The 13965-nt window shown below is 41.9% G+C and overlaps 1 protein-coding gene across 3 annotated transcripts in view; it reads right to left on the bottom strand.

The window, feature by feature from the left end:
* Positions 1–13965, bottom strand: part of IDH3G (isocitrate dehydrogenase (NAD(+)) 3 non-catalytic subunit gamma) — a 181799-nt gene that overhangs the window by 33934 nt on the left and 133900 nt on the right. For all 3 annotated transcript variants that reach the window (XM_082262622.1, XM_082262623.1, XM_082262624.1), the window contains 3 exons: positions 10611–10757; positions 6795–6889; positions 6601–6661 (listed from right to left, as the gene is read on the bottom strand). In XM_082262622.1, the coding sequence (XP_082118748.1) occupies positions 6601–6661; positions 6795–6889; positions 10611–10757 (303 nt within the window). The remainder of the gene's footprint in view (positions 1–6600; positions 6662–6794; positions 6890–10610; positions 10758–13965) is intronic.

Below are 13965 nucleotides of genomic sequence, written 5' to 3'. Positions count from 1 at the left end.
GTGACGGGTACTCCGATGACCGGTACTCAAATTACCCGAGTATCTGTCATCAGAGTACCCGAGTACCTGCCATTAGAGTACCCGAGTACCTGTCATCAGAGTACCTGATGGGCTGGTGACAGGTACTCGGGTACTTTGATGGGCTGGTGACAGGTACTCTTTTTATTGGGGGGGGGGCAATCAGTGTGTTTTGGGGTGCACTGTAATCGGTAACTAGCTGTTACCGCAATCTCCTCCTCACACAGGATCAGTGTGTGAGGAGGAGAACACGGTGACAGCTAGTTACCGTGTTCTTTGTTGACATTCTGTGACCGGCTGTGATTGGACACAGCCGGTCACGTGGTAAAGAGCCAATTTCATTGGCTCTTTACCCTGATCAGGGATGGACTGTGTCAGAGTGACACTCTCCATCCCCGATCGCCGCTCTGTGCGCCCGCCCGGATCGAGGGACACTTCCTGCCGGCATCATTTTACTATGGCCTGGTAAGGAAGTAGTTAACCACTTGCATTACAATTCATCGATCGAACCTCCCACATGGCTGCATCGGACACAGCCAATGACTGATGAGTGTTACCCACCCACTGCTGGTACCATGGGCCCGCTGTAGCCAATCACAGCAGGTCATATGACAGTTAATGGTTGGCTTCCTTATAGCATCCATTGTGTATAATTGTATTGCTAGGTGTGAGTGATCACACTGATCAGATGGTACAGACAGGGCCAATTACAGCCCATCTGTACCATGTGATTAGCTGTGACCAATAACAGCAAAACAGACTGAATGAATCAGTTTCAGTCAGCAAAAATGGTTGCTTATACCAGTGAAATTCAGTGGTACACACAATGATATTGTGTGTAAAAAAAAAAAAAATGCTGATCATTTCTCAATAGTACAGAGTTCCCATGGTAACACTGTATTGCTATAGTCACAGTGTGCAAAAAAAAAAAAAAATGAAAAAAGACGACAAATCGAAAAAAAGATTCACTTTTTTTTCTGTCACCAGGCAGTGTCCCTGATCACCACCACAATCGTTCTATAACACTGTATGTAAAAAAAAAAATAAACCCAAAAATTGTGACAAAAATAGCCATGCCTCTTACTAAATACCTTGGACTGTCTACTTTCCAAAAATATGGATTTTTCCTACAGCTTACCTGTAAAATCCATTTCTTAGAGTACATCACAGGACACAGAGCAGCCATATTCATTACTATATGGGTTATACGCCACCTGTAGGTGAATAGACACTGGCAACCAATCAGACAGGAAGTACCCCCATATAATCCCTCCCATACAGGAAGTACCTCAATTTTGTAGCAAGCAATAAACATCCCATACGAGAGGAGGGACCTCTGTGTCTTGTGATGTACTCCAAGAAATGGATTTTACAGGTAAGCTGTAGGAAAAATCCATATTTCTTTATCGTACATCACGGGACACAGAGCAGCAATATTCATTACTATATGGGACGTCCCAGAGCAATGCACTTGAGGGGGGGACATACTATAAAACACCGCCATCCGACTACAGAAGATCTACATAGCTGCCTGCAGAACACTGCGGCCAAATGCAGACTCCTCCTGGGTCCTAACATCAACTTGATAGAATCTATTGAACGTATGCACTGACAACCAAGTCGCGCCTTTGCAAATCTGAGCTATAGAAGCTTGATGGTGAACTGCCCAAGAGGCACCTACTCTTTGGTAGAGTGTGCCTTTACCTGAAAAGGTGGAACCTTCCCTTTTAAACCATACGCCTGGATGTTACCCTAGCCGCCGTATCCATTGAGAAATAGTAGATTTAGAGGCTGCCTGCCCTTTCCTGGGCCCTTCCAGCAGCACGAACAAAGGGTCAGTCGTACGAATAGGAGCTGACCGTTTCAAATAAATCTTGAATGCATGTACTACAATCAAGAGAATGTTATAACTTTTCCTCTGCTGTTTGAGGATTTGGAAAGATGGAAGGCAGTATAATGTCCTGATTCAAATGAAAAGCGGACACCACCTTGGGCGATAAATATGGATGTGGACGTAGAATCACCCTATCTTGATGCAATATCAAACCTTTTAAGAGGTTTTTGACTTTGGGAGATTACATAGTATTAATTTCCCATACCCCTGAATTTTGTGATCTTTGAGATGTACTTCCAAGAGTCTTTTAAAAGTAGCCATACTCCCTGCAGTTACCACCATTTGTGGAAGAGAGTTCCACAATCTTATCGCCCTTACTGTAAAAAAACCCTTACTTAACCTGAGGTTAAATTGCTTCTCCTCTAATCACATTGTGTGGCCACGTGTCCACTTACATTTCTTGCGACTGAATTTGTTTTCTTTCTATGCTGAGGTCACCATTGAGGTATTTGTAGATCGCTATCATGTCCCCTCTCAGACGTCTCTTCTCCAGAGAGAATTAATCAAGCGCTTGTAAACGCTCCTCATAATTAAGGCCCTCTAATCCCCCAATCAGTTTAGCTGCCCTTCTCTGGACTCTCTCCAGTTTCAACACATACTTTGAGGATTGGTGACCAGAAACTGGACAGAGTACTCCAGATGTGGCCGGACCATGGTTGTTTTAAAGTGGTAGGATTATAGCTTTATCTCTGGAATAAATCCCCTTTATTATGTATGCTAATATTCTGCCGGCTTTGGCAGCTGCAGCTTGACATTGCATTCTATTGCTTAGTCTATCTTCTACGAAGACTCCCAGATCTTTCTCCATTCTTGATTCCCCCAGAGGTTCCCCCCTAAAGCATATTTTGCGTTTATGTTTTTAGTCCCCAAGTGCAATACCTTACATTTCTCCACATTAAACCTCATTTGCCAAGTAGTTGCCCACTCTGTTATTTTGTTCAGGTCATTCTGTAAGATTTCTATATCTTGATGAGAAGTTAATGCCCTGCTTATTTTTGTGTCATCCGCAAAAACTGAGATTGAGCTAATGATCCTGTCCTTGATGCGATTTATAAATAAATTGAACAACATTGGTCCCAGGACTGAGCCTCAGGGGACCCCATTTACTACCCCAGACCAGTCTAAGTATGCGATTTTTATCGCCACCCTTTGGTCACGCCCCTTTAACCAGTTTTCTATCCAAGCACAAACCTTGTGGTCGATGCCTGCAGACCTTAGTTTGTAGATTAAGCGTTTGTGGGGAACTGTATCGAATGCCTTAGCAAAATCCAGATACACCACATCCACAGGTCTCCCCCTATCTAGCTCACAGTTCACCTCCTCATAGAACGTTAACAGATTGGTTTGACAAAAATGTCCTTTTGTAAACCCGTGCTGATTACTACTGATGATACTGTTGACTTTAGCAAATTTTTGAATATAGTCCCTTATCATCCCTTCCAGTAATTTACATACTATTGACATCAGGCTGACCGACCTATAATTTCCCGGGACATGCCTCTGCCCTTTTTTGAATATTGGTATCACGTTGGCTTTCCTCAAGTCACCTGGTACAGCTAGTGTCAAATTACTATCTGCAAAGATCAGGAACAGTGGTCTAGATATAAACTTACAAAGTTCTTTGAGTACTCTCGGATGCACACCACCCGGTCCTGGTGATTTATTTGTGTTAATGTTATCAAGCCTTTCCATTATTTCACCCTCTGTTAGCCATAGCGGCAAGTCCTGTGATGTGCTGCTAACCATACAGTCATGGTCAGTATACCCCTCCTTTTCCTGTGTAAAGACTGAGGAGAAGAAAGCATTTAGCACAGTTGCCTTCTCTGTGTCCTCAGTAACCATCCTCCCATCATTGTTAATTATGTGTGCAACGTACTCTGACCTCACTTCTTTGCTATTGATATATTTTAAAGAATTTTTTAGGGTTCTTTTTACTTTCCTCTGCTATTTGTCTTTCGAAGTCAATTTTAGCCTTCTAAATTTTGTTTTTACATTTCTTATTAGATTCCTTGTATTGGTGGAAAGCCAGGAATGTCCCCTCCGATTTAAATTTCTTTTCGGTGTTCCTAGGGTTTGGTCCCAGTTTATTTTCTCTATTATTGAGCACAGTTGAGGAAAGTTTGCCCTTCTGAAGTTTAGGGTTCTTATGTCCCTCTCTTGCATTGCTATCTTGTGATTTACGTTAAATGTGATCAACCTGTGATCGCTAAAACCCAAGTTGTCCCCGGACTCCTACATCTGTGATTAGATCTGAGTCATTCGTAATTAATAGATCTAGCAATGCATTCTTTCTAGTATGAGAATCCACCAACTGAGACATGTAGTTGTCCTGTAAGACATTCATGAAATGATGGGCATTTAGTGAGTGTGCAGTCCCCTCTTCCTAGTCAATGTCGGGATAATCGAAGTCCCCCAATATAATGAATTGCCCCAGCTTTGCCACATTACCCAACCATGATGACGGTTTAGGACGCCGCTTAAGATCACGTGACCGCCATGATTGGCTGTCACGTTGTGCGAAAACTCCTTTTGATGAGGCGACGGCAACTGTGCCAGGTGCACACTTCGGCACAGGTGTATTGGCTGTAATTCACTCAAATATGTGCCCCCTTGGCACTAATGACCAGGTGCTGAGAGGCAGCATATTTGCGTTTTAAGACTTCCAATAACAGCCCTGCTGTCCAACAAAGGTGGTAGATAAGTGGGTTGAGACAAACCACTTAACACTGGCAGGGGTGCTTTCAATGAACAGCTATTTATGCAAAATCTTAATCCCAAATGAGAAAAATGATTGCTGTAACTGCTTACAAAGCGTTGGCTGGAGTTGGGATAAACGCTAATGTAAAGTCCACCTAAATCATGGGTCTCCAAACTATGGCCCTCCAGTTGTTAAGGCACTACAACTCCCATCATGCCCAGTCATGTCTGTGAATGTCAGAGTTTTACAATGCCTCATGGATGTGTAGTTCGGCAAATCGATTGAGAGCCGTAGTTTGGAGAGCCCTGATCAAAATCAACTAGTTTATCTAATACCACCCTATTCGTTGATTAACATTGCTGCTGTCCAAGGGTGGCTACATTGCTCCTTCACAGATGCAGTGGAGGAGTAAATGTAGCCACCATAAGATAGGAGGGGTGTTATGGTCCAATCAACAGATGAAAAAAAAGGTATAAAACCCTGAAAAAAAAAAAAAAAAACGATTGCAGCTATCACATCCAATGTTTGGTATGCTACAATACTGTATATTACTGTAGCGGGCTACCATTATCTGAGAATGCAGGCTTACTGACTGTCTCTATATTCTCTAGTGTTGGTCTCAGGGTTCATACATCATACTACTGAGACTGGGAGAACGGCATTGTGGGAATTGTAGTCCTCTGTAAGGCTATGAATGTATTGCTGTATTGTTTAAGAACTGTATTTCCCAGCAAGCTTTGGATTACAGAAGAGCATCTTGGGAGAGACTATAAAAGGGATCTGCTGAACAGGCCAAAGCTCTCATTTCCCGGGATCCATCGTGTGCAGATCAGTCTGCTGCGCAGAGAGAGATAGCAGACTGCAGCCTACTGCACACTGCCCATATGCCTGCAGACTCAGCCCTGGTGGGACGGATGTTCATCGCAGACATCCCTGCAGCATCGCTGATCTTGTGAAGTCAGCAGGACTCACTGAGACAGCAGAGCGCAGCCATCTCGTGGCTACATAGTGTGGAGGATTGCCATCGCTTGTTCTTGCAGGACTCTCATTGCTGGACATCAGGATTTGGTGAGAGGGCACCTGCTCGGAGTGCAGACACCAGTCACTACAGTTCTTTGATACACTGAACACAGATACTTAACAGTTGGATCAGTTACAGGATCTTTTACAATCAGAATCTGCTGTTCTGACTTGCTTGTCACACATTGTGCCACATTGGGAATCACATGTTTCATGAGCTCCAACTGCCGGTGAAGACCTAAGAGAGGTCTTGCAAGTAGAACATTGCTATATTGTTGCTCTTAAAGGGGACACGTTACTGGTATCTAGATTACCTAATTTCTTATTAGTATACAAGTATTATAGGCCGGCTCAGGGTTCCCCTTTAGCAAAAGCGCTTCTTATAGCAAATTGTAGCTTCCTGAGAGATTCATTCACTAGCAAGCAAGATACAGTGTATATTTGATGTATTTACTTGTTATTCTAAATGCTTATTCACTGTTCTTTAGTGTTATATCAACTGAGCCTGGCTGTTTATTCAGGGCCTAGTTGAATAATACTCTTTCCAAGTCTATTCCTTGAGTAAAGCTGAACTAAGGAGTCAAAATCTATTTGCATTGTCAGTGTGTCATTTAAAGGTATACACTCACATACTACCAGGTGTGCTAGTGGAGTTAAGTCTGTCCTTGGGGGTTGGGAAGCAGAGTGAGGTACCAACATTAGTCAAGTGGTTTCTGCGGGGGTAGCACTACATTACCTTTTACTATAGTTGGGAAGAGTGGAAACTTCAAAACTTATTGTGATTTTCATGCTTCCAACTAAAACACATTTTGGCTGGAGTTAATTTTTAACAGGTCTTAGTGGTGACAGTCAACAAGAGAGAGTTAATTGGTGGTAATTTTGTAGCAACATCACCACCAGTTCAGACCTATCCCAGCTATCACTGAATGCCCAATGAAAGCAAGCTATCAAGAATGGCTGGTACACTTACCCGATGCTCATTCATACTGCCCATAACAGCTTTACGAATAGACTCTGCGTAACTATGCAGCCTGCCAAAACAAAGTTGAAAAGACATAAGCGGACTAGAAAGAAAGAACACTGTTAACACCAGACAGGACACAGTGATATGATATAGCTTGCAAGAGGTGATCCAGACAAAGTTATTAGGGAATGACTTCATACTTGAGATGATCCAACATCATGCAGCTGGCCAAAAGCATTGCAGTAGGGTTTGCAATGTTCTTGTTGGCAATGCTCTTCCCTGTGTTTCTGGTGGCCTGTAACAGAAAAAAATGGATTATCTAATTTTATGTCATCTGGGGTGCCCATCAAATTCTTACAACACTAGGTAAAAAAATAACTGCACAACTGCATATTGTTTTTAAAACATAACAGCCAAAAGAGCTGCTGGTACATAGGCCAGCCTAGTAGATAGTGTTTGTCTTTCAGCTCAGGGCCCAATGTTCAAATCTTGCTCCACATACCCCAAACTAGCCTTCATTAAATGGCGGACTGCAGTACAGACCCAGACCGAGTTACGCTCCCGTCCAGACCGTCAGCCCACCAGTCTGCAGTGCTAGATTCCCCACTGCATTACTGTCATTGGCTGCAAGGACTGCCAGCGAAGTAGCAACCAATGATGTCACTTATGCACCCCGCCCTCTTCAACAAGTTTCTCTGCCTAGCTACTGGCCCCTGCGCATGCTTCTTTTTTAAGCTCCTGCCCCCTGCCTTCCTGACTACAGAGACCTAACCATCAGGTGCACTGTTCCATCAATTTACAGCTGATTTGCACTGTGGGGGTTCACAACTGAAATTTAGGGATGGGGACACCTGCTCAGGAGAGGACACCAGTGCACAAACAAGGTCGATAAAAGATATGGATGAGTGAGTTTGGGGTTGGGAACCTGACTGGCCTGCAAAGAGTCCTAAACTCAACCTGATCGAACACCTTTAGGGTGAATTAGAATGGAGACTGCGAGTCAGGCCTCCTTGTCCACATCAGTGCCTGACCCCACAAATGCACCCCACAAATGTGGAACAATGGTCAAACATTCCTATAGACACACTCCTAAACCTTGTGGACAGCCTTCCAAGAAGAGTTGAAGCTGTTATAGCTGCAAAGGGTGGGCCAACTGAATATTGAAACCAATGGACTAACACTGGGATGCCATTAAAGTTCATGTGCGTGTAAAGGCAGGCGTCCCAATACTTTTGGTAATATAGTGTATATGCGGCTTCATGGAAATGGGCTTTTTTCTGTGGGGCCACATATATGTGCTCCTCCATTGTGCTGGGAGCACGCCGCATGGCGCTGTCCCAGCACAGAGACCGGGGCCTCACTGAGAGCCCCGTACTAATGATCAGGACCCAGCTCTCCCGATTCTGGGTCACCTGATTGCTATGGTAGACTCTGATTTTCTAGCATCTGACAGTGATTAGTAGTATGAAGCACACCCCTGTTTTTTTCCCTTTCTTTCTGGTAATGGAGAAGAAAGATACAATATATCTCTCGTTCCTTGTAGAAAGAAAAAAAAAAAAAAAAATGAAAGGAACACAATTGCTTCTGGGCTGTACTATGGGTACAAACAACAAATAACATACACATATGTGGCATCATTGCAATTGTCAGGAGCAGGTTAATTTATTTTGGGTTGTTCTATGGTGGTAGGTTATGGTAGTAACTAGAAATATATAGCTAAAATAAAAAAAATATTTTTACTACTTTGGGCCTGTTTTCCTTTAATAAAAAAAAGGAAGAAAAAAAAAAATCAGGAGATATCCATAACTATTTACTACTAAATGAAAGCCCAATATGTCCTGAAAAAAAAAAAAAAAAAACCACACACAAATTATATATATATATACACATACATATACATATACACATACACATACACACACATATACATATACAGCGGAGATCGAAAGTTTGGGCACCCCAGGTAAAAAATTTGTATTAATGTGCATGAAGAAGCCAAGGAAAGATGGAAACATCTGTAAAAGGCATTCAATTACAGATTAGACATTCTTATCATATGTTAACAAAGGTTAGATTTTATTTCCATCATTTATACTTTCAAAAATAACAGAAAACCTAAAAATGGTGTCTGCAAAAGTTTGGGCACCCTGCAGATTTAATATCTTGTACTGCCCCCTTTGGCAAGTATCACAGCTTGTAAACGCTTTTTGTAGCCAGCCAAGAGTCTTTCAATTCTTGTTTGAGGTATCTTTGCCCATTCTTCCTTACAAAAGTCTTCCAGTTCTTTGAGATTTCTGGGCTGTGTCAAACACTGCTCTTTTAAGGTCTATCCATAGATTTTCAATTATGTTGAGGTCAGGAGATTGTGAAGGCCATGGCAAAACCTTCAGTTTACGCCTCTTGATGTAATCCCCCGTGGATTTTGAGGTGTGTTTAGGATCATTATCCATTTGTAGAAGCCATCCTCTCTTTAACTTCAGCTTTTTCACAGATGGCATCAAGTTACCATCTAAAATTAGCTGAAATTTTATTAAATCCATTTTTTCTTCTACTCGTGAGATGTTCCCTGTGCCACTGGCTGCAATATAACCCCAAAGCATGATTGATCCACCCCCATGCTTAACAGTTGGACAGAGGTTCTTTTCATTAAATTCTGTGCCCCTTCTCCAAACGTACCTTTGCTCATTCCAGCCAAAAAGTTCAATTTTAACCTCATTGGTCCACAGAACTGGTTTCCAAAATGCATCAGGCTTGTCTATATGTTCATTTGCAAAGTTCAAACGCTGATTTTTGTGGTGACGACGTAGAAGAGGTTTTCTTCTGATGACTCTTCCATGAAGACCATATTTGTACAAGTATCTCTTTATAGTGGAATAGTGTACCACCACTCCAGTGTCTGCCAGATCTTTCTGGAAGGATCGCGCAGTCAAACGTGGGTTTTGAATTGTTTTTCACACAATCCTGCGAGCTGTTCTGTCTGATATTTTTCTTGGTCTTCCAGATCTTGCTTTAACTTCCACTGTTCCTGATGACTGCCATTTCTTAATTACATTCCCAACAGAGGATATTGACATCTGAAAATGCTTTGCTATCTTCTTACAGCCTTCTCCAGCTTCCCTGAGGAAGTCACGTGATGTGACGTAACGCGTAGGAGGAGCCGCCAGACTACCGGAAGTGACGTTGGAGATCGGAGCGATATCGCTCCCCACGCTGCATTCATATATTATTTGCGAACGAATGATCTACAAATTGTAAGTGCAACTATGTTTTTAACAATAAACCTGATTTGATATACTGCACCATGATTGCCCTCTATTTTAACTGAGCCCGAGGTTACGATAAGGAGTTAAGGACGTCAGAAAGCTTAACACCCCAAAAGCTGAAAGGACAGGACAGGAAAACACCCGGAGGTCGAAACAGGAGATTGGAATTAGCAAAAGCCTACATGTTACCCGGAGGCTAAGCTTTACATACAGGCGCAATATACACCTTATTGAGGTGAGAATATAGAACACCTAGATGTGACACCTGGTGGAGGCAGCAAGTCACAACACCCTTATTTCTTGCATGAGAGCACGTTTACTATTCTTTGAAGCTATTGAAGGGAATTGTACCTGATTTTTGGATTTTTATGAATGGACACCTTGAACAGTGCACTTTATTTATTTATTTCAGAAAGCACAAAGCACCTTTAATTGGTTTTGAAGTTCCATCTATATATTTATACTTTATTAACGGATTATTTATTCACTGATTTTTTATGAAATTGAAGTACTCAGCACTTTTCTCGTATAGAAGATATATTGTAATGGTTTATTTACATTTTAATTTGTTTGATCACCACGGCATAATTTAACGATAACACAATTTTATCACAGGAACACGTCTTTATTTTATATATTCACTATTTTAAGCCATGTTTTAAGCCACACCCTTATAAGTTACATTTCCACTTCTGAAGCGCACCACCCACCCAAATTGCGATATTTATAACAAAAAGCATTAAAGATACTCACTGTCTCAAACACCGCATAGACACTACCATAGTTTGCTCCAGGCACTAATCCGGGGCCTCCTACCAGTCCAGCGCAGACATTATTTACTATGTTCCCATAAAGGTTGGGCATCACCATCAAATCAAATTGCTGGGGGTTAGATACAAGCTACAAGACATGAGAATTATAAAGAACACATGAATAAGAGTTGTAAAAAGGTCAGAAGTCACAATGGTTTTCACTTATTAGCAATATATTAAAAGGTTTGTAACCCTAAACAAATAAAACTGCTCCTGTCCCTTTCCTGGTAAAATAAATAGCATAGTGTTTCTGCTGTGCCATTTGTCCTTTTCATGTCATTTTTATGTTGTACAATACCTGGTTGATCCTGCCTGTTCCTGTGCCCCCCTAGGTGTGCTGAGCACGGAAATCATGGCTGCTGATCCATGATACCATGGTAATTTTCCTTCCCGTATACATACGGTTGTGTGAACAGTCTCTCCCCCCCCCCCAACCCCTTCCTGTCAGTTCCATAGTCTGTGTGTGGTCTACTCTACTCTCATGCCTGTGTAATTCTATTCCCTGCAACTGCTACAGTGCTTGTAAAGTAAAGAAACGTGTATTAATTATGTTCTCTCTGTTTTAGGTCCCTGTTCAGTACAGTGTGTGCGTTTTCCTAAAATTATAATGCTAAGTACCTTATTTGCAGAGCCCTGCTGTGAGGACATGTAACCTCCCTCTGCCAGCCTGCATTCATCAGAGGGGAATCTCAGCCCCTCCCACTGTACTCGAATAGGGAATAAAAGAAGAGGGAGGTCACATGACAGCACAGCAGGGCTCTTCAAAAAAGGTATTTAGTATTATAATTTTAGGAAAACACACACTGTACTGAACAAGGACCCAAAACTGAGAGAATCAAAGAAATACATGTTACTTTACAACCACATTAAAATTGCATTTCTTTACATGTGAAATATATACAATACTAAAATGTAAAGATAACTTATTTGAATGCCAGAACCTACATGCCCAACTATGAAGTAATTAATTCCAAAAAGCATTTGTTATGTAACTGTTCAAACTTTTGAAAAACTGCCAAGTATAGCTTCAATAAACTCTATTCACTCACTTCTTACAGTTTGCATGTTTTATGCTCATTGCTTAATCACAGCAGACTTCTTAAATTGAAGAATAGAAAAAAAAAAACACTTATGTTAAAATAAAAACAGATGTCTGCACAGTTATTTAAAGTATAACTAAAAGGCAATTTTTTTTTTTAGTTTTGGATAGAGTGGAAAGGGAAAAGAACACCAGTTGTTATTGCTGTCTGTACAGTCGGTCCCCGGGTTACACATATCCAATTAACAAACGACTCCTACTTACAAACGGAGAGAGACAACAGAAGGTGAAAGGAAATCCACTCCTGTAAGAGTTCTCATGGGAAAAAGGTGTCTCCACTGAAGCTTTATCTCTAATCCTGGTTTCCACAACAACCCAAAATTTTCAAAATCCAGTTGTAATAGGGACAGAAAGTGAGGTGAAATCTTCTGAACAGGGTTACAGACAGCAAAACAAATGGTACAGGGGTATTTACCCTTACCTATGCTATCCAAAAAAAAAAACTTAAAAATGATTCTTTTGGCTGGGGCTACACTTAAAAGATGTACCTGTTCCGACTTACAAATTTGAATTAAGAACAAACCTACAGTCCCTATCTTGTTTGTAACCCGGTGTTCACCTGTACCTTCAATAGGGAGATTCATCATCTCGATTTGTTCCAAACTTTGGTTTGTCCCAGATGGACTTGTGTCTTTTTTCAACCTGACTATGTCCCTAGAAAAGTAAGGGGAAATCTTCCAATAGGGTCCCCAAGGAATTCCCTTAACCACTTCCTGACCACCCGCCGTCTTTTTACTGTGGCAGGGTGGCTCTCCTGCGCAAACAGACATAGGTCTACGTCGGTCGTGCGCGGGAAGCTAGGGGGCAAACGTGCACCGCCGGCGGTAAGCTCCTGCCCCCACTCGGCATCGGGGAAGCTGATGCATGTGTCAGGCGGCTCCAATTGCCGCCTGACACCCGCGATCGTTCCCTGCTGAGAAAGTAGACCGTTCTTCTCCCTGGAATAGTCATAGAGCCCATGTGATCCTTCTATATAGGATCACACGTCTCTATGGTCATTTCAGAAGCCACGCCCCCCCCACAGTTAGAATCACTCCCCTAGGCTTACATTTAATCCCTTGATTACCCACAGGGTTAACCCCTTCCCTGCCAATGTCATTATTACAGTAAGAGTGCATATTTTTAGCACTGATTACTGTAGTAATGTCACTGGTACCCCCAAAAGTGCCAAAAATGTCAGTTAGGGGTCCGATCTGTCCGCCGCAATGTCGCAGTCCTGCAAAAAAAATTGCAGATCGCCGCCATTACTAGTAAAAAAAAAAATAATAATAATAATAATAAAATGACATGAATCTTTCCAGTAGTTAGTAGACGCAATAACTTTTGCGCAAACCAATCAAAATACGGTTATTGCGATTTTTTTTTTTTTTTTACCAAAAATATGTAGCAGAAAACAAATTGGCCTAAAACGTTAAAAAAAAAAAAATGGTTGAAAAAGGCTGGCCAATAGCTCTACTTTAAGTTAGAATGCAAGAACACAAAGGGTGCATTTATCTTCTGGGAAAGAAGATGGCCGAAAAGTTAGAGGGGCTTTTCAACTGGGTGATTGAGGGGGGTCCAGATGTAGAGCTAGCCAGCATGGTGCAAGGTTCAGTGAGTAATATTGGAGGCATTAGCGGTAGGGTAACCAGAATTCCAAAACCCAAGTAAGTTGACAAATCAAAATTGTAGCCTCATAAGGATATAGTATGCGACAGGGACAAACTAGGAGGTTTGTATACCAATGCTAGAAGTCTGGCTAACAAGATCAGAGAACTGGAGCTACTAAATGTACGAGGAGGATTTTTTGATTTTGTGGGAATTTCAGAGACTTGGTTTGACAGCTCTAATGATTGGCTTGCAACCATTTAGGTGCATTCCCTATTTCACAGAGATAAAGAGGGTAAAAAAGGGGGAGGATTATGCCTGTATATCAAGAATGATGTGCAAGTGAATATGAGGGAGGATATCCCTAACTGGAGCTAGGGAGGAGGTGGAATCCTTATGGGTAGAGCTTCAAATGGAGGAAACTAAGGGGAAGTACTACTGGGCGTATGCTATAGGCCCCCTAACCAGAGGGAGGAGGGGGAGGCAGGCCTCCTATCACAGCTTGGAATGGCAGGAAAGGATGGGAAATATCATTATAATGGGGGATTTTAATTATCCAGATATAGATTGCACAAAAGGAACTGTGCATTAATCTAGGGCTCGCCATTTT

The sequence above is a fragment of the Pelophylax lessonae genome (genome assembly GCF_965119305.1).
Source record: "Pelophylax lessonae genome assembly, chromosome: 7".
NCBI lineage: Eukaryota > Metazoa > Chordata > Amphibia > Anura > Ranidae > Pelophylax > Pelophylax lessonae.
Note: the sequence above shows the minus strand (reverse complement) of the source record. Positions and strands in the feature narration are given on the sequence as shown.